At 52.6% G+C, this 19,165-nt stretch overlaps 1 protein-coding gene across 5 annotated transcripts in view; it reads right to left on the reverse strand.

The window, feature by feature from the left end:
- CALN1 (calneuron 1) overlaps nucleotides 1-19,165 on the reverse strand; it is a 140,809-nt gene that overhangs the window by 36,121 nt on the left and 85,523 nt on the right. For all 5 annotated transcript variants that reach the window (XM_033078551.2, XM_033078555.2, XM_033078552.2 and 2 more), the window contains one exon: nucleotides 11,105-11,217. In XM_033078551.2, the coding sequence (XP_032934442.1) occupies nucleotides 11,105-11,217 (113 nt within the window). The remainder of the gene's footprint in view (nucleotides 1-11,104; nucleotides 11,218-19,165) is intronic.

The following is a 19,165-nucleotide window of genomic DNA, read 5'->3' on the forward strand; positions in this document are numbered from 1 at the left end:
ATAATGAACACTCTTGGAGAGGGAGAGGCTGCTGGCAAAGCAGATCCAGGCTGCCAGAGGAGTGATCATTCTTCAGGACATGGATGATGATCATCTTTAGCCCAGGGAGATCTGGGGGAAGTTTGGAGAGAGAACAAGTCACCACTGCCAGAGAAGAAAGGCTCTCAGAAAGTGCTGTTGTGAGCCCCAGGACCATGGAATGGGTTGGGTGGGGAGGACCTTAAAGCTCATCCCATCCCACCCCTGCCATGGCAGGGACACCTCCCACTGTCCCAGGCTGCCCATCCTCACAGGGAACAATTCCTTCCCAGTATCCCATCTATCCCTGCCCTCTGGCACTGGGATGCCACAGTAGTGGGCTGCTGCTGTGGAAGTACCTTTACAATTCAGGTTTGCAGGTCCTTGTCACCAGCCTGGGGGACACCTGCCCCAGTTCAGTGCACTTCAGTGCCAGCCAGGCCATGTGTGACAACCCCAGGGTCACACAGGACAAACTGCTGGGAGCTAAAGAAATGCAAAACTCCACATCAAATACCTCAAAGTCATTTTCCTTTGGCTCAGTCCTCTATTTTCTGTTCCAAGTGATACAAGAGAAACCTCATTTGATTTGTTTGTTGAGAAACAGGCCCCAGATAAATGAGGGTGTTGTGTCATGTTGAGTGAAACGCATTTTAAAACACATTGATGAAAACCAGGCACATATTCAGGAAAAACAGGGCAGGAATTCAGGGTCTAACAACAATTTCAAAGCCTTTGATCGAAATCCCAATTGGGTAAAAACAGAGGCAATTTGAAGGGAATTGGAGCCACAAAAATGTGTTGGTTATTCCCAATCATCAGTGTAAATATTCTGTGAGGTATCACACACCTACCTGAAATGAAAACCCCAATTCAGCGCAGGAGGAAGGAGCACAGCACACACACACACCAGGCTCAGCTCTTCCCTTCCTTCCCAAGATCCTGATCTTGGAAGATTTATGCCAGCATTTCCCTGCCTGTGCCAGGTCCAGCAATTAATTAAGATGTGAACCAAAACACAAACCTAAAACCTAAATCTAAATCTTCCCAAAGAGCTGAGATCACACCCAAAGGATTGGCTCAGGGTACCAGGACATTTCCCCTGCCAGCCCAAAAGTGGGTTTGGAGCAGTTCTGGAGCAGTTCTGCAGCAGTTCTGGAGCAGTTCTGGAGCTGCTTTGGGCCACTTCAGCCCTGTCCCACACCAGTTTGCCTGTTTCCCACCATCTCTGTTCTGAGCCATGTGCAGCACTGATCTGCTGGGGTTTTTCCCCAGATCAAGGGATTAAACTGAACCCCTCTGCACAGGAAGTTGAGGAAAGCGCAGAAGGGGCTGAAGGTGACAAAGCCTCAACATCAGGACAGAGGGGAGGGTTCTGTCCACTCTCTCCATCCTCACAGGGCTTTATTCTCCTCCTGAAAGTTCACAAAACAACAGTCCTGGGCAAGAGGGGTTATTTTCCACACCTATCCTGAGCTGAGCCAGCAGTTCCTGGGAAGTTTCATCCTCATTTGATTCTGTGATTATAATAAATTCCACTTCTGCCCTGAAAATGCCCTTGAATTCGAGAACTTTCAAATGGCAGTAGGAAAAAGAGGTGCAGTTTGCTGGAGGGTATTTGGAATATCCACACAGGGGGTTTTAAGTGCGAGTTCAGTGGAGCTTTCCTGTCTGTGCTAAAACTGTGGCATTGAAAAGTGCCAGGACAGGGCTGACAGAGCAAAGGGAAGCCAACACTAGGGCTAAATTAATAAATTTAGCCAATTAAATTTAATTAATTTAACCTAAATCTGGAATCCCAGAATGGTTTGGGTGGGAGTGACCTTAAAGCCCATCCAGTGCCACCCCTGCCATGGCAGGGACACCTTCCACTGTCCCAGGCTGCTCCAGCCCCAGTGTCCAACCTGGCCTTGGGCACTGCCAGGGATCCAGGGGCAGCCACAGCTGCTCTGGGCACCCTGTGCCATGGCCTGCCACCCTCACAGGAACAATTCCTACCCAATATCCCATCCAGCCCTGCCCTCTGGCACTTTAATCCTGGATTATGTTGTGAAAGCGTGCACCCACACACCAGCTGGCCATAAAATAAATATTTACATTCCCTCAATTGTCTCATACACAAAGAACACAAGTGCTGGAAGCTGAGGTTCAGGGACACGGGATCAGAGTCCCTGAAATCCCTGGAATGTGGCACTTCCACCCAGCCTGGCTGCCTCCCTGACAGCTCTGCTCGGGCTCTGCTCCTGTCAAATACCTCCGTTTGTTTAATTTGTCTCTTTATTGCTGTGACTCCCGAGTTTGAGGGCACTGGGGCTGCGGGGCACAGGGGGAGCTGCTGCAGTGCCAGGGATGTGTTTGATAATGATCCCCCGGGCAGGGACTCCCGGGGGAAACATCGGCACCAACTCCCAGCAGGGGCAGGAGATGAAAAACACGCAAAACACTGTCAGGGGATGACTCCCCGATCCCTTCCCCAGGGAAGGCAGCAGCTCCCACTCCCTGCTCCAAACCCTCCCATCAGCTCCACCTTGCTGGGTCATCCCGAGGGCTGGCTCTGCTCAGAGCAGGAAATGCGGACACTAAAATCCATCTCTGGAGGTAACTGCTGCATTATTGTGGCTCACTGGGAGCAGACATCTTCCCCTTAGGTGCCAGATCTGCTTATTCACATTCAGAAATTATAAAAATCAATTCTGAGCACTTCCCACTGGAAATATTGGATCTTTCCACAGCTCCCTCAGGTTGCTCTGGGCTCCTGCTGTTCTACATTCTTTTAACTGAGTAAATGTATTGGATCACAGAATCATTTATTCTAATGACCACTTGATAGTGTTGTGTACTCAACAGCAAGAATAACAAAACAAATATCTCTGTACACCAGATCAGCCCTTCCAGCTCTGGAGGCTGCAGCCACCTCAGAGCACAGATTTCTGTCTTTGTCAGCACAAAAATAAACCCAAACCTCCTCAGAGAAATGATGGTGCAGAAAACACCCAGGCAGAGAAACAGGTTCTCAGTGAAGTGGTAAATTTGTTTAAAGAAAAATCCTCAAGGAATTTCTCTTGAAAATCAGCATTGTTCCATTCACTTGGTAAAACTGCATTAGGGATCTGCTGGGAAATTTGCTGATAAATTCAGAACCTGGGAAGGGTCTGCCTGGCTCAGAGGGCACTGTGATGTGAGATGGTCACAGCACCACAAACGCCCTCAGTCCCTCCACACCACCCAAGAGCCCAGAAATTATTGACAGAAAACCCAAAACAAAGTAAAAAAAACCCTAAACTTATATAAAAACCTCCAAACTAAAGCACAACAGCCCCAGTGGCAGCACTGGTGGCACAACTGCCTGGAGAAATCAGGGCAAGATCCCAAAGAAAGGCGAAGGAGGTGGCCCAGCCCCTGTCCCTCCTCCTGCCACAGCAGGGTGGCCCAGGGGACAGGGCAGGATGGAGCTGGGACTGCAGGACACCCAGGCCATCCCCACCTCCTCAGCAGGGATGGCCAGCACACATCTCCACCCTGGTGGCCACAGGGTTGTCCCCATCCTGCCAGCAGCTCAGGAAGATGTGAGGGCCAGCAGTGGTGGGACAGCTGTGCCCTGTGCTGGGGACACACACATAGGTGACAGCTGGATGAGCATGGGGGCAGAGGGGACACCTCTCTCCTCCAGGGAGAGCTCCAAACTGCCCCTGGTGCCTCTGCAGGGGGAGAAGCCCAGCCCCAGGTGGCCCTGGCAGGAGCTGCTCCAGGGCTGTGCTCAGGAGACATCTGGAGAGCATCACAAACACCCCAAGGTCACTCAGCCCTGGAGCCTCCAGGGGGCACTTCCAGAATCCCAGAAGGGTTTGGGTTGGGGAAGACCTTCAAACCCATCCCATTCCAACCCCAACACCTTCCACCATCCCAGGCTGCTCCAACCCCAGTGTCCAGCCTGGCCTTGGGCACTGTTAGAGATGGGGCAGCCACGGCTGCTCAGGGCACCCTGTGCCAGGGCTGTTGGTGCCAGGTTCCAGCAGACTGCACTGCAAATCTGGGATACACACTCCTGCAGGCCTTTCCTCCCCTCACCGCTCACCCTAAGGAGCCCCAGCACTCCCCCACCCCTAGCATCAGGATCTTTGCAGCTTCTTCATTTGCATTTTTCCAAAGGTCTCTTTTTATTTTTCCCCAACAGGTAATTTTTTTTAAGATTTTCTTTCACAGAAAAGGTCATTTTCTTCCTAACACATTTCTTTGTTGCAAACACTTGCTGACACCTCAGGGGTTCTGCTTGTTTCTGAGCAATGGAGTGTCTATTTTCCTGGTTTTCCTTCTTTTTCAAGCTTTAGTTCAGTTTCCTCAATATTTTTACTCCACTGAATGCCAGGGTTTGGAGGCAGGTCAATGTGTAGATTTGTATCTCACAGTGGGGATTCTTTAGCAAAGAAGAAGAAATAAAACAAGCTAAGTCTGTTTTAAACAATTCCCAAACTCTGATCTCCATGAAAATCAGACTTTTCTTTGAGTCCATTAAGACTTCCCTCAACAAAATTCCTGCACTGCAGTGAGAGAGGAATTTGTTACAGGAAGTATCCAGGGAAGCCAAAAGATTCCCAATCCTTCCATGTCCTCTCCTCTGGGCAGAGAAGATGGATGGATGGATGGATGGATGGATGGATGGATGGATGGATGGATGGATGGATAGATAGATGATGAATGGATGGATGGATGGATGGATGGATGGATGGATGGATGGATGATGGATGGATGGATGGATGGATGGATGATCGATGGATGGATGGATGGATGGATGATGGATGGATGGATGATGGATGATGGATGGATGATGGATGGATGGATGATGGATGGATAGATAGATGATGGATGATGGATGGATGGATGGATGATGGATGGATGATGGATGGATGGATGGATGGATGGATGATGGATGGATGATGGATGGATGGATGGATGGATGATGGATGGATGGATGGATGGATGGATGGATGGATGGATGGATGATGGATGGATGATGGATGGATGGATGATGGATGGATGGATGATGGATGGATGATCCTGACCTCTGGATTGTGATTTAAGGGTGGGTGGAGCCTTCTCTCTGGCAGAGACTCCTTCTTCTCACTGGGAGTGAGGGGCGTTTGGGGTTTGCCTCTGCTCCGTCACCCAAAGAGGCTTTTCCAAAGGAAAAATTGTAATAATTCCAAGAAAACCAGCACTAGCAGTGGATCCTGGTCCTCGGGGTGCTGGGGACTCTGATCCCCTCAGGAAAGATCCCACAAAAAGCTGGGAAGCCTCTCCCAGCTGTGTGCCAAGCACCCCTCTGGTGATGCTCTCTCACATTCACCTTTCTTACAGGCTGCTCCTGACACTTCCAAGCAAATCCCTGAGAAATCCACAGTACAACTCCTGTTTCATACACCAAGCAAGAGGAAAAAGCTCCTCAAAAAAGGCCTGGAGCTGCCAACTGAGTTTATAAATAAACTGGCACAGAATGAAGAACCTCTGGACCATTAGAGCTGCTGGAAGTGTCCCTGAGTGCTGCAGAGGGTGCACAAAGCCCAGTCACACCTTCCAGGGCACATCTTCCAGGGCAGCCAGATCCTGACCTCAGCAGGCAGGAACACTCTGGATATCAACTGCCTGCTTGAAACAGGCTCTGAACCAAAGCTGCAGAGCATTTCTGAGGGCTGAATGTGCTGCTTGAAGCTCCAAACCACAGCTGGACAAGGAAATCCTGCTTTTCTCCTGTTTTGCTGCTTCCAAAACTTTGCCATCTCCAGTGCCTCCAGTGCTGAGCTGTAAACTCAGCCCTGGAGATTTGGGAGGGTGGATTTTGTTTCAGGGAAAATGTGGGGGTGGAAAGGAGGTCCCTCCACAGGCACATGAATGTGAGGCCTCCCAGAATTGCTGTGCTGTGTTCATCCTCTGCACAGAGCTCCTGCAGGGCCACAGGGACAGCTGTGCCACCAGGGTCCAGGGCATGAACCCCTGCAGTGCTCAGAGCTGCTCCAGCTGTGCCAGCACATCTGGACACAGGCCTAGGGACAGGGAGCAGTGTCTGGACATGGATTCACCCCTGCATGGGCTCAGCTCTCCCTGGGCTGCCACAAATCCACAGAGAGCAACAGGGGAATGTCCTGGCAGCAAAGGGAGGTTCAGTGAGGCAGCAGAACTATTCCCTTTCCACTGATAACAGCACCACAGAGCTGAACTCAAATCAAAAAGGCCTTGAAAGCCTTGCTGGGTCCCACGAGGTGACATTTCACTGTCCCCAGTGCACCAGCTCCACCTGAGCCACTTCCCCCCACATTTTTTATACCAAATGCAGTAAAAATGGCACCTCTAAAGCACAATTTATCCTTTCCTGAGGCTGATGCCAAAGCAGATCCCTTGAATTGTACCCTGGGAATGGCTGTTTCCCCCTGATAGCTCCAAGGGACACCCTGAGGGTGTCCCAGGTTATCTGGGATGAGCTAAAGCACACAGAGAAGTGTCCCAGGTTTTTTGGGATGAACTTCACACCAGCCACCTGCATCCTCCCATGGAAAATCTTACCTTTTCAATATGGATATGAGGAAACCATGACTTAAACTGCAAGAGCAGTTATGGCAGGAGATATTTAATTCTGAAATTAGGATATGGTCAGGACACTGGAGTTCAGGGGCACTGGTGAACACAATGACCACAGCTGAGTGTCCCAGGAAAGGTTTCTCCCTTGGCTCCCAGCTCACACTGCAGTGGTTTTGCAGGATAATCAATGCCAAGGTTTCCAACCTCTCCTTTACTTTTCCAGCTGGGAAAACCCAAGAAATGGTTGATATTTTAAATGTATGGATTTTTTTTCTGTGGAAATCGCTTGAAGATATCTCAGGTTCAACAATCAAAAGGTGCTGCCCAGAACAAGGTAGTGCTGTGAGATGATTTGTTTGGTGGAAGAGGATCTGGGAAGGTGTTCCTGGTGCAATGGTCCAGCCCAAATTCTCCATCTTTTTGTGTATCAAATTTCCACCCAAACTTTCAACTGCTTTTCTTGATTTAAACCCCAGAGCATCCACCAAGAGGGAGGGCACTGAATCTGTGAAACACAGAGACCTGGAATGGGTTGGCTTGAAGGGACTTTAAAGCCCCCCTGCCATGGCAAGGACACCTTCCACTGTCCAGGGATCCAGGGGCAGCCACAGCTGCTCTGGGCACCCTGCCACCCTCTGAGTACAGAATTCCTTCCCAATCTCCCACCTCTCTTCCTCCCTAACAGTCGATTTGAGAAGGTTCATTGAAAAGCTGACACAGCAGCTCCTGAGATCCAGGAATTGAGATTTTTGCAGCAGAGCAGCTCAGCACCAGCAAAAAATTTCTGCTGCAAGATGTAAAATGTCCCATCCTGTCGTTTTACAACATCCTGCACCTGCCTAGAGGGGCTGCACTGCCTCAGAAGGAGGAGGAGGAGGAGCAGAGGGAGGAAGAGCTGACCCCAGAGGGGGATCTGTTCCCACATCAAATTGGACACAGACACAAACAATTCCTCTGCAGCAAGGCTCATTTGCCATCATCAGATTAACTCCTCTGCAGGGACAGAAGGAGAAACACACACAGGAAGCAACTATAGCAGGTTTATCTCTGAACTCCATAAAGAAAAATCCTCTACAGGCAAAATTGTCTTTGGAGACAGCCCCAACACCCCCCCTCATTCCCTGCTCCTACATTCCCTGCTCCCTCCACAGCCCCTCCATGCCCTGCCCTGTGCCACTGCCACTCCCACACATTTTCCCCTTCATTTCACTCTATTAAGGCACTAATTGATTGACCAGATCGGGAGAGCTCAGATCTGTCCCCTGGGACTCTCCTGTATTCTCAGCTCTAACTGCACACTGGATTAGGGATGGGCAGAGCTCTAAACCTCAGTGGCTGGGATGGGCAGGGAAACCTCCCTGTCCCGTCCCAGTCATGTCCCTGTGCTCTCCCCTGTTCCCAGCCAGTGCTGATCCCGCTTTCCTCTCCTTAAATTCCCTCCCCAGCCAGCCCCAAATGCAGCCCCCCACAGGGATGTGGTCCCTGTTCCATTTTCCAGGGAGCAAGTGTCCTTTGGTGCCTGTGCTGAGGGTGCAGCTCAGACCTCAGGGGTCCTGCTGTCCCTGGCCTGTCCCTGCACATCCCTCCCTCCTTGCACAGGGGTGCTGGTGGATTTTTGGCCATTCCTACTCACCCATCAAAGATCATAACCCCAGGATATCCCTCCCCCTAGCAAAAGTCTGTGGAAGCCTGGAGAAAGGAAAGGGTTCCCCAAACACAAACAGCTGCTGAGCTGTTCCCTGTGCAGGATCTCCCCAGTCCTGCAGAGCCATCCCAGCAGTGAGAAATGAGAGCTCTGAGCAGTATCTCCCCATTGGAATTCTGCTCCTGCCGCTCCTGCAGAGCAGCTCTGTCCATCCCTTCATGCCCAGGCTGCTGCTGAGCCCCAGGGATCCGTGCCGGGTGATCTCTGAGGGATGAACAGGCACCATGGCTGAGGGGATGATCCAGCACTGTCCCCTCATGGCACACAAAGCCCCCAGATATCCTGCCTGGAATTCCTGCAGCCTCCACGTGCACACAGCAAAGGGAGAAGGGGGAATTAATCAGGCAGTGCTTTGGTTCTCAGCTGGTCATGGTACAAAGTGTTGACTTTTCCAAATTACCTCATCAGTGCTATGGGCACAGAATTCTCCTGCACCCAGTGCAGATGCAGCTCTGTTTTTTAACAATCCCACTTCCCAAAACATTTTAGCCACCCCAGAGAGGTTCATTTCATTAAAACCCTGTCATCCAGGGCTGTTATTCCCTCTGGGCCTGTTGCTGAGCCCCAGGGCCTGGAGCTCCTCCAAATTCCATCCTGCAGGAAGTGTTCAACACTGGACCTGGAGTCTCTGCCCTTAGAAATGAGCTTGGCAAAGATCTTCCAGCATGGGGAGGGCTGGAGGGAGAGGGGAAGGCACCTTCTGGATGCCCACATGGTTTCTCTCTGCAGTGGGACTGATTTCAGAAGCTTTGGGGTGAGTTTTCTGGTGGCACTGCCCAGCCAGGTGTCCCTTTTGTCCCATCCTTGCCCCCTAGCACTGGGCACAGCCAGCCTCGTGGGCACCACTTCCGTCCTTAAAATCCTTCCTTGGGAGTGGCTGCAGGGCTCTGTCAGGAACCCAGGCTCAGGCCCTGCCATTCACTCCAGAAAATGTGGAAATTGCCCATCAGGGGGAAATGGGAAACAGGGCCAAGCCCTGATTCCCAAAAATGCTTGGTTTGCCCTCAGGATTCCTCCTGGAGATGATGCAGAAATGCTCAGGGATGAGGTGACTGAGGCCCTGCAGATGGACTGGATAAAGCCAGGGAGCAATGGGCAAAGGGGACCTGTTCCCTGAATGGCACTTCCATGACTTTTTCATTACTTTTTCTTTGGGAAAAAGCTGTAAAGACATTGTAATCCAACCCCAGAGGAAAAGCAACCAGAGCTCTTCAAGGGCTCAGAAATGCAGGGAAGTGCTGAGTAAAGAGGTGCTAAAGCCCATAACTTGTTTTCCAAGGCCACGGAGCACTTGGAGCACAGTCAGAGTTTGCTCCCTGAAGGAGCCCCCGGGGCTGTCCCTGCCCATTCAGGGCTCCCAGCTGGAGCCTCTGTTCCCCCTTCCCTGTCCCACCACAGCCAGGGAGGCACCAGGGCCATGTTCCTGTGCAGGCTGATCCCAGGAACCCTGCTGCTCTAAATCCAGGCACAATCCCTTCTCCCAACCTCATTCCAGGTATTTACAGAGGGGGGAGGGTCACTAAAACCTGTGGGTTAAATTGTAAGCAGAATTTTCAGGAAGGCTCCAGACTTCTCTGCTTCCCATCCAAGAGTTCAGCTCACAAACTTGATTTTCCTACGAGGATTTTTGCTTCTTGAGGGGCTGGAGTTCTGGAAGGCACCAGTGGCTCAGTGGGGTGGGGTGGGGTGGGGTGGGGCACCCTCCTCTCCCTCCCAGGCTGGCATGAGGCTCCCAAGGAGCAGTGGAGGCAATAAAACATCCCTGGCTCCCAGTCCTGCCCCTCCTGGTGCCATTTACTGCCCCCAGGGACATCACAAACCATGGGGGCTTCAACAGCACCAAACTCCTGCTTTCACAACCAAATCCTGGAATCCAGAGCAGAATTTTCAGTGTTATTCCTGCCCCATGCCAGGAGGCCAGGAACAAGCTTTTAAAAGCCTTTTAAAATAATCTTACAAAGCTCCACCCTCTTCAGTCTGGGTTGTAAAAGAAGGCAGAAATTCTCATTTCCAGGTTTGGCTTTTTTGCTTCATTAAACTTGGGAACAGCCAAAGTTTCTTAGCAGATTTTGTGGGATGGTCAGTGAAGGGAGCTGGAATCCCACAGGAAGCCACACATTTGATTCACTGGCTGCAAGTGTGCAGCTCTGTGTTTTGGGGGATTTTTGATCCTGCCATAACAGCCTGGACTGCTTTTCCTGGAAGCCCCAATGCTGTTTAAAGTCTCATTGCAGGGCAGGCAAAAAGCAGCTCCCAGTGCTGGATCTGTCTCCTTCCAGTGCCTGGGACCAGCAGGACCAAACCACCCCAGGGCAGCACCTGGGGCAAAACTTTTTCTGGTACAACACAGCTTATCCTGAGTTCATCCCTGAATTCAGCAGAAACCCCAGTGGGACCTGAGCTGCCCAGCACATTCCCTCTGTGTGGAACAACCCCTGCCACAGCCAAGGGACACTGAACAGGGACACACTTTGGGAGCAGCCAGGCAGCTTCAAGGCTCCCATCTCAAAAGATTCCTGGAGAAAAATGCTTTTCTCTTCCAAAAGTGAATTGCAGACTCCCAGAGGTGTTGCACAAATCTCAGGGTGCTTTGCTGTGTCCAAGTGCATTCATCCACAGGAACACAGGCCTTGGCTGGACACAGCTCCCTCCACCACTGTGGGATGTTCTTCCACAGCCCTGGCATGAAGGACCTCAACACCCTTTCCACAATCATTCCCACTCAGTAAAACATTCTGTGCTCCTCAACAAATCCACTCTGGAAGCTGCTGAGAGCTGGCTGAAGTTGCAATCAAAGCAATGCTCACTTACCTGCCAGAATATGCTGTCTATTGTGTTCCCCAGGAAGCCGTCCCTGCCCTCTGACGACACCAGCTTAGGTCCCAGAATGGTCATAAATTCATCAAAATCCACCTGGCCATCCCCTGGAATGGGAAGAAAAGATAAGAGATTCAGAAATCAGAGAGAAGGTTGGATTGGAAGGGACTTTTAGAGGCCATATAGTGCAATACCCTGATGTGAACAGGGACACTTCCCACTATCCCAGGCTGCTCCAAGCCCCAAAGTTCAGCCTGGCCTTGGACAGTGCCAGGGCTCCAGGGGCAGCCACAGCTTCTCTGGAAATGTGTGTCAGGGCCTCCCCACCCTCATTATTATCAATTAATTACCCCTGAGAGCCCAGCATGGCCCTGCTGAATGCCCTGGGAAACCTCCACAGCAAATTCCTGGTGCCCATAGACCCAAATCCTTTGCTGTGCCAGGGAATGGCCTCTGCTGTGCCCCCGCTGCCCCCAAGGACAGAGTCAGGCCATGCACTGAGGGGAACAGGTCATTCCCCAGACCCAGAGTGCAGAGGCACTTCCCAAAAGGTCATTTTGGCAGGGGACAGGAGCCAGCTGAGAGGGAGGCCAGGGCTCTCCAGAGGAAGGGAGTACAGGCAGAGCAGGGGCCAGGCTAGCACAGATCCAGCAGGGCCAGGTTATCTCAGATCCAGCAGGACCAGGCTACTGCAGATCCAGCCCAGATTTCAGCCCAACTGCCCAGCAGCACCCGTGTGTGTGCCTGGCATGCAGAGCAGGCAGTGCAGGCACAGCCTCAGTGCCACCAGCAGGGACAGGTGACAGCTCCTGCCACTAAGGAGCCCTACTGTGCAGTGCTGAGTGTGGCTCCTGCTCTGAATGAGGCACGGGGCTGTTTGGAGGGAGTTTTGTAGCAAATGTCACTTTTCCCTCCACAAAAAAGGGATAGTCATGCCTGCTGAAGGATCTTAAAAATCCCAGTCTGTCTGAGCAGTTCAATGCCCACATCTCCTGAGAATGCTTAACCTAATCTTTTGGAAAATCTCCTTCATTGATCAGGCCATGGACATCCCTCCTCCACATTATTGAACTGACAGGGGTGCATAAATCAGACCAGTGTGGGATCAGGATCAGCAGCTGCAGGATTTGGGGTTGTGTTTCACTCCCATTCAGCTGGGAGTGGCCTCATCCAGCCCTCCCTGGAGCTGCCGTTGTCAAGTCAGCAGGCGGGAGAAGTGTCTCAAACCTGAGACTCAGCAGAACAGTACCAGGGCTGTGATTGAAATACCAGCAGTGCCACAGCCACAATGTGTGCCAGCTGTGCCACGTGTGGCACCACCACTGCTGCCTGGGCTTCTTATCACAACTGTGCTTATCACACCTGGGCTTCATGTCACACCTCTGCTTATCACACCTGTGTTTCCTATTACACCTTTGTTTCCTGTCACACCTGTGTTTCCTGTCACACCTGTGCTTATCACACCTGCGCTTCCTGTCACATTTCTGCTTAGTGTCACACCTGTGCTTTGTGTCACACCTGCGCTTCATGTCACACCAGTGCTTCTTATCACACTTGTGCCTCTTGTCACACCCCGTATGTGCGACCCGAGCAGGTGTGTGGCTGATCGTGATCTTCCATGTCCTTATTTCTGCACAAATGAGTGGGAAAATCAGCACGGCCCGAGCACAAACTGAGCATGGCCCAAGCACAGACTGAGCACAAACTGAGCACAGCCGAGCACAAACTGAGCACAAACTGAGCACGGCCCAAGCACAGACTGAGCACAAACTCAGCACAAACTGAGCCCAGCCCGAGCACAAACTGAGCACAAACTGAGCACAGCCTGAGCACAAACTGAGCACAAACTGAGCACAGCCCGAGCACAAACTGAGCACAAACTGAGCACGGCCTGAGCACAAACTGAGCACAGCCGAGCACAAACTGAGCACAAACTGAGCACAGCCAAGCACAAACTGAGCACAAACTGAGCATGGCCTGAGCACAAACTGAGCACAAACTGAGCACAAACTGAGCACAGCCGAGCACAAACCGAGCACGGCCTGAGCACAGCCGAGCACAAACCGAGCACAAACTGAGCACAAACTGAGCACAAACTGAGCACGGCCTGAGCACAAACTGAGCACAAACTGAGCACGGCCGAGCACAAACTGAGCACAAACTGAGCACGGCCCGAGCACAAACTGAGCACGGCCTGAGCACAAACTGAGCACAAACTGAGCACGGCCCGAGCACAAACTGAGCACGGCCTGAGCACAAACTGAGCACAAACTGAGCACGGCCCGAGCACAAACTGAGCACGGCCTGAGCACAAACTGAGCACAAACTGAGCACGGCCCGAGCACAAACTGAGCACGGCCTGAGCACAGCCTGAGCACAAACTGAGCACAAACTGAGCACGGCCCAAGCACAAACTGAGCACAAACTGAGCACAGCCTGAGCACAAACTGAGCACAAACTGAGCACAAACTGAGCACGGCCTGAGCACAAACTGAGCACAGCCTGAGCACAAACTGAGCACAAACTGAGCACAAACTGAGCACGGCCTGAGCACAAACTGAGCACAAACTGAGCACGGCCCGAGCACAAACTCAGCACAGCCTGAGAACAAAACCAGCACGGCCCAAGCACTCCCCGGGCCGAATTGCGATCTTTGGGCACCAGGAGATCTGATATTTCTGGGAGGGAATATCCTGGGGTGAGGCTCTGAAGGTGAACCTTGCAGAGATGCTGTAAAACGCACCCATCCCGCTGCTAAATCCGCTCCGGGGCTCTGCCGGACCGAGCTCATTTCTGGAACAGCTGATTAAGGTAAGGGATGGTCTTTAAACATGTAGGGGCTGTGGAACACGCCTTCCCCTGCTGCCCCTCGGGGCCGGATCAGCCAGGATCGCTCAGGAAGGGAACACAAGGTGACGGCGGCTCCGAATCATTCGCCCATGGCACACACAGCAGCGAATCCACACGCTGGGATGCAAATCGGGATGTTCTGGGATGCTAATTTCTTTAAATTAGCCAGATTAACAAGAAAACAATTTGCATTTTAAAGAGATGCTGGTCCTTGCCCCCTGCATACACTCGGCCTGTGTGACCCTGAGCACTGAATGGCTCAGGTCGGGCTCTCTCCAATGTCACTGCACCCTCAGACAGGCAGGACTCGCTCCCACACCTGATTCCAGAGAAAAGGGGGCCAGGACTGCTGGGCTCTGACTTTGTACAAGACTTCGGGCAGCCCACTGCTCGTGACTTCCCTGTGCCTCTGCCAGGTATCATCACTAACTTCCCAGGCTTTATCAGCCTAATGAGAGCATTTTCCATAACCTCCGAAGAAAGATGCCATTGAAAAATGCATTATCCCTTTATTGGCTGCTTTTTCAATTAAAACTCTTAACTAGCAAGGCAACTAGAGTCCACTTTTGCCTGGTAAAAATATCTCTTTAACATTCATGTGAAGCTGCAGAAAACAAACCTTCCCTGTCACCAGCACCTCATGAGACTGCAGCGTCATTTCATCAAAAGAGAGAAATAGCGGGTTTGCATGAAAATTCCTTTTGACAGCCACGAGAGAAGTGTTATAAAAACCATCAGCAAAACATGCACAGGGCTGCTCTGCACAGCCAGGGCATCACCAAAGCCCAGTTTTCACATTCCATCCTGGGAGTACAGTGTGGAATTTGGGGTTGGCACAGGCAAGAGCCGCCCTCCTGCCCCTCCCCATGGCCATGCACACAGCGCTGGGACCGAGCCCTGGCATCAAATCCAACTCTGCCATCCTTGTGCTGCAGATGTGCTGCTCTCCCCAGGGCCCTTGGGATTCCGAGTCAGGCGTGGATTATCCACAAATTCACGCAGAGTTGGTTTAAGGACGGGGAGAAAGGAGGAGAAGGCTGGGCAGACAGCTCGTGTGCTGTCTGTCCTCCCTCACATTCCTCACTCCTCTCCAGCAGCCATCCCACAATCCCTGATCCCAGCAGGCTCACAGGACCCCAGTCCCCCTGTGAGACAAGTGCTGCTCACATCCTCTCCTTCTCTGCCTCCAGGCTCCCACTGAGGACTGAGCACAGCTCATCCTGCACCAGGAGAACCCCTGGGAAGGGCACAGGCAGGAGCAGCTCCAGCCAGGTGGAGCAGGATGTGTTCCCTGTCCCAGGACAGCCTCAGGACAGCTCCTGCCTGTCCCTGCTCCCAGGCACAAACGCAGATTTATAAACCCTGCTCGGGCTGAGCTCCCTGACTGCAGAAGGGAAATGGCTCCATGGGGACTGGGCAGTGAAGGGTTAATGGCTGCACCCGAGGATTTCAGAGCTCTCTTCCAGCTTAATGATTCCATGATTCCAAAGTACTCACAGTCCCAGAGCTTATCTACAAATTGGGAGGGCAGGGAAGCCTACTGCTACAGTGGGATGGGGTCTGCTGGGAAACCTTGGGAATGGTGGTGAGGGGTCTGTTGGGACAGGAAAACCTTGGGAATGGTGGTGAGGGGCTCCTGGAAGCAGGAAAACCTTGGGAATGGTGGTGAGGGGCTCCTGGAACAGGATAACCTTGGGAATGGTGGTGAGGGGCTCCTGGGCCAGTGCAGCCTGGCATGTGGCAAAGGGGGTTATGACAGAGGGGTTTCCAGACAGAATTCCACACCATCCCTGAGTTCCACTCAGTAGCCAAGGGATGGGTCACTGCCTGTGTGGGTGATCTTAGCAGAATGCCAGAGCTGAGTTTAAGCACTGGTTTAAGCCCACCTAAAGCACTTCTTGATTTCCTCCCAGCAGTGCCCTCACATTTTCCTCCCATAAAGCTCTGTGTAAATCCTGGCATTAATGTCACCGAGTCACCTGGGGGCACCAATGCTGTGGCTGAGCCTCATGACTCAGGCAATGACTCAGAATCTCTCTGGCCACCCCAGCAGAGCCAAATCAGATCAGCTCATCATCCCCAGCCCCTCAGCTGGGTGACAAGAGCTTCCAGGTGCCCAGGGCTTTGCTCCCTGCAGGACTTTCAATCCTGGCAGACACCAGGGAATTGTGACAATAAGAAGGCATGGCAGTAGTGGGAGCTTGGCTCCTTGTCCCATGGTGGGAAGAGGATGCTGGAGGCACCAAGCAATCTCTGGGTTCTCTGGAACCTTTCCAGTGCCACAGACCCCACAAGGCCAGCGGGGACTTGCCAAAGCTCCCTCTCACTGCATATTTGTGGGGTGCAGAGAGACCTTGGGGAAAATTCCAGCTTGAGGAGCCTTAGCATCAGCATTTGCCACGTGTGAGCTCAGTGTGTCTGCTCACAGAGCTCCACAGAGCTCCAGCAGGGAATCCTGGGATCCCATGGCACATCCAACACATATATGCTGAGTGTGGGGATGGCAGGGTTGGAGCTGGATCATCTTTAAGGTCCCTTCCTTCTGTGGCTCTTTGATTCAAAGTGCATCAAAGATGATGGAGCAGCAGCAACAAGCAGTGTGGAGCTGGGAATATGAGAGTTTTTGCAGACCTTGCAGCCCAGGGAGATTTGCTTTGGACCTGACTGACTCAAGGAAGTGGTGTCTGCACCTCTGCAAAATGTCCATTGGGCCTCCTAAATAAACCTGTGGGGTCACAGAATTATGGAGTCATTGAGGTTGGAACTGACCTCCAGGGTCACTGAGTCCAACCTTCCCCCAGCACTGCCAAGGCCACCACTGACCCTTTCCCCAAGAGCCACATCCACAGAGCTTTTGAACACTTCCAGGGGTGCGTGATCACCCTTCCAGTGTAGAAATGTTCCCAAAATCCACCCTGAGCCTCCCCTGGCCCAGCCTGAGGCCGTTCCCTCTCCTCCTGTCTCTGTTCCCTGGGAGCAGAGCCCAACCCCCCAGCTGTCCCCTCCTGTCAGGGACTTGTGCAGAGGAGAAGGGACAGGAAAAAGAAAATCATTAATGACTGAACATCTGGAGGGGACTGGAAAGGGACCACAGCCCTCCAGGGAGCAGACTCTGGGTTGGACACCATCCCAGAGGAGATGAAAGAGCCTCCAGCCTTTTGGAAAGGGGATTTACTCTCCTAAGAAGCCACTTCCCTTCAACACCAATTCTCCTCCAGGTTTTGATCCCACATCCCCAGGACCAAGAGGTTCCAGGTGCCATCAGCTGTTCCTGCTGGTTCTGCACTGGTTGACAAGAGCTGAGCACAGAAATTTCCCACCTTCTCCCTAAGCTTTGAGCTCCAGACAAAGGATTTCATCTTCCTTCAGTCTTTCACCGTGGGGAACAGGGAAAGCTGGATCTGCTGGAGGATGTGCAGCAGGAACCACAGAGCCAGAGCTGTGCAGTCACCTTGTCAGGGCACCAGCAGCCTCAGATACCCCCAGCAGGACCCAAACCACCCCCTGAGCCCCATCCCACCTTCCCCGGTCCTGATCCCACCTTCAGAAGTCTGCCCAGGTTGGAAATGCCAGGCAGGGAGAGCAGGGATCCAAATGCCCTGATCCCAGAGCAGCAGCTCCGGGAACTCCAGCCCATTCTCTGAGGGAACAAGAGGAGCAGGGGGTGACCCCATCCCGGCCCCATTTCCATAGGACAGCCCCACCCTCAGCTCTTAGGAGAGACCCCTGTCTCTCCAAAGCTCTCCTGTCCGAGACACTCCCTTGGAGGGTGGAATTAAATCTGGGCTGGAGAAAGGCACAGCTGGAGAGGAGAAGTGGAGGGGGAGAACATGCCTGGAAATGAAGGGGACAAAGGGAAATGAGGAGAGGGAAACATTCCTGAAAATGAGAGGGGGGAAAGGGAAATAAGAGGGGGGAAATGAGAGGGGGAAAACATTCCTGGATTGCGTCACCTCCTCCACCCGGGTTTCATAGCTTTGTGCATCACACTGGCTGGGTAATGCACCCTGATTGCTCCCTAAATGAGCCTTTTTCCTGGCCATTCTCAGGATAATCAGGTCCTTGGAAGTTCCCGGAGCCGGGATGAGGATGAGGATGAGGATGGGCGCTGGTTTCAATGCTGATCAGCATCCGCCCTCCTCCTGCCGAGTGTGACCTCCAGCGAGCATCGAGGTGAGATATTTAAAGTTAATGAGCTGGGTTTGCGGCTCAGGCCCGGAGCACACAAGTCCTGTTTATTTTTATCCTCCGGCAGCTCCCTGCATGCCCGGCCGGCCCGGGCTGTGCCATTGCCGTGCCCGGCTCACCCGGCTGAGCCCCGGGGTGAGGCACAGGATGAGCAGGGAACGGCTCCAGCCACAGGAGATTTCCCAGACAAGGCTTTTGGTATCAAAGACCGGCAGGTCAGAGCCTCTTCAGTAGGCTGATCCCTCGCCCAGCTCGGGGCAGAGAATTTCTTCCTAATTACAGCCTCAGTGCAGAACAACAACGAGAACAGGGAAAGTCTGGCACAAAACTTTGGCCTCGGAAAACAGTTTTAATTCTAGACAGCTCCAGTGACTTCTGGGGGGAGAGAAACAACTGCCCCTCCTCCCAGCACAGGAGGGACATGGATCTGTAGGGAATTAATCCAGAGGAGACCACAGGGCTGGAGCCAGGCTGGGAGAGCTGGGGCTGCTCACCTGGAGAGGAGGGAGCCTGGGACAGTGGGAGGTGTCCCTGCCCATGGAATGAGAGGAGCTCTGACATCCCTCCCCACCCAAACCATTCTGGGATTCCATGAAAACTTCACAGGATCTGAGGAAATGATCAAACATCTCCACTGGAGCCCCTCTGTCCCTTAAGTCCCTCAGCTCCTGCAGTTTTCAGAGCAGTTGTGTGGATCTGGCTGCTCTGGTTCCATGACAACCACACAGAACGGATCCTTGAATTGTACAGACACATTCCTGGGGGAGGGGATTTCGGATTTCCATGGGGGCTGCAAGGCTCCAGCAGAGCCCAGAAGGGTGGAGCAGGGGGGGTTTGTCCATCCCACACCGAGCAGAGGAGCTGGAGAGTTCCTCGCTCTGGCACACCTTGGCTGGTCCTGCAGGGGCAGGAAACAGCTCCACAGGACTGGTTTGCTTCCCATTAAAAATAAACCTGTGAACTCCCACTGTCTGACCAGGAGAGTCAGAGGGCTGAGGAGGACAGGGAATCTGCTGG

The sequence above is a fragment of the Catharus ustulatus genome, chromosome 22 (assembly GCF_009819885.2).
Source record: "Catharus ustulatus isolate bCatUst1 chromosome 22, bCatUst1.pri.v2, whole genome shotgun sequence".
NCBI lineage: Eukaryota > Metazoa > Chordata > Aves > Passeriformes > Turdidae > Catharus > Catharus ustulatus.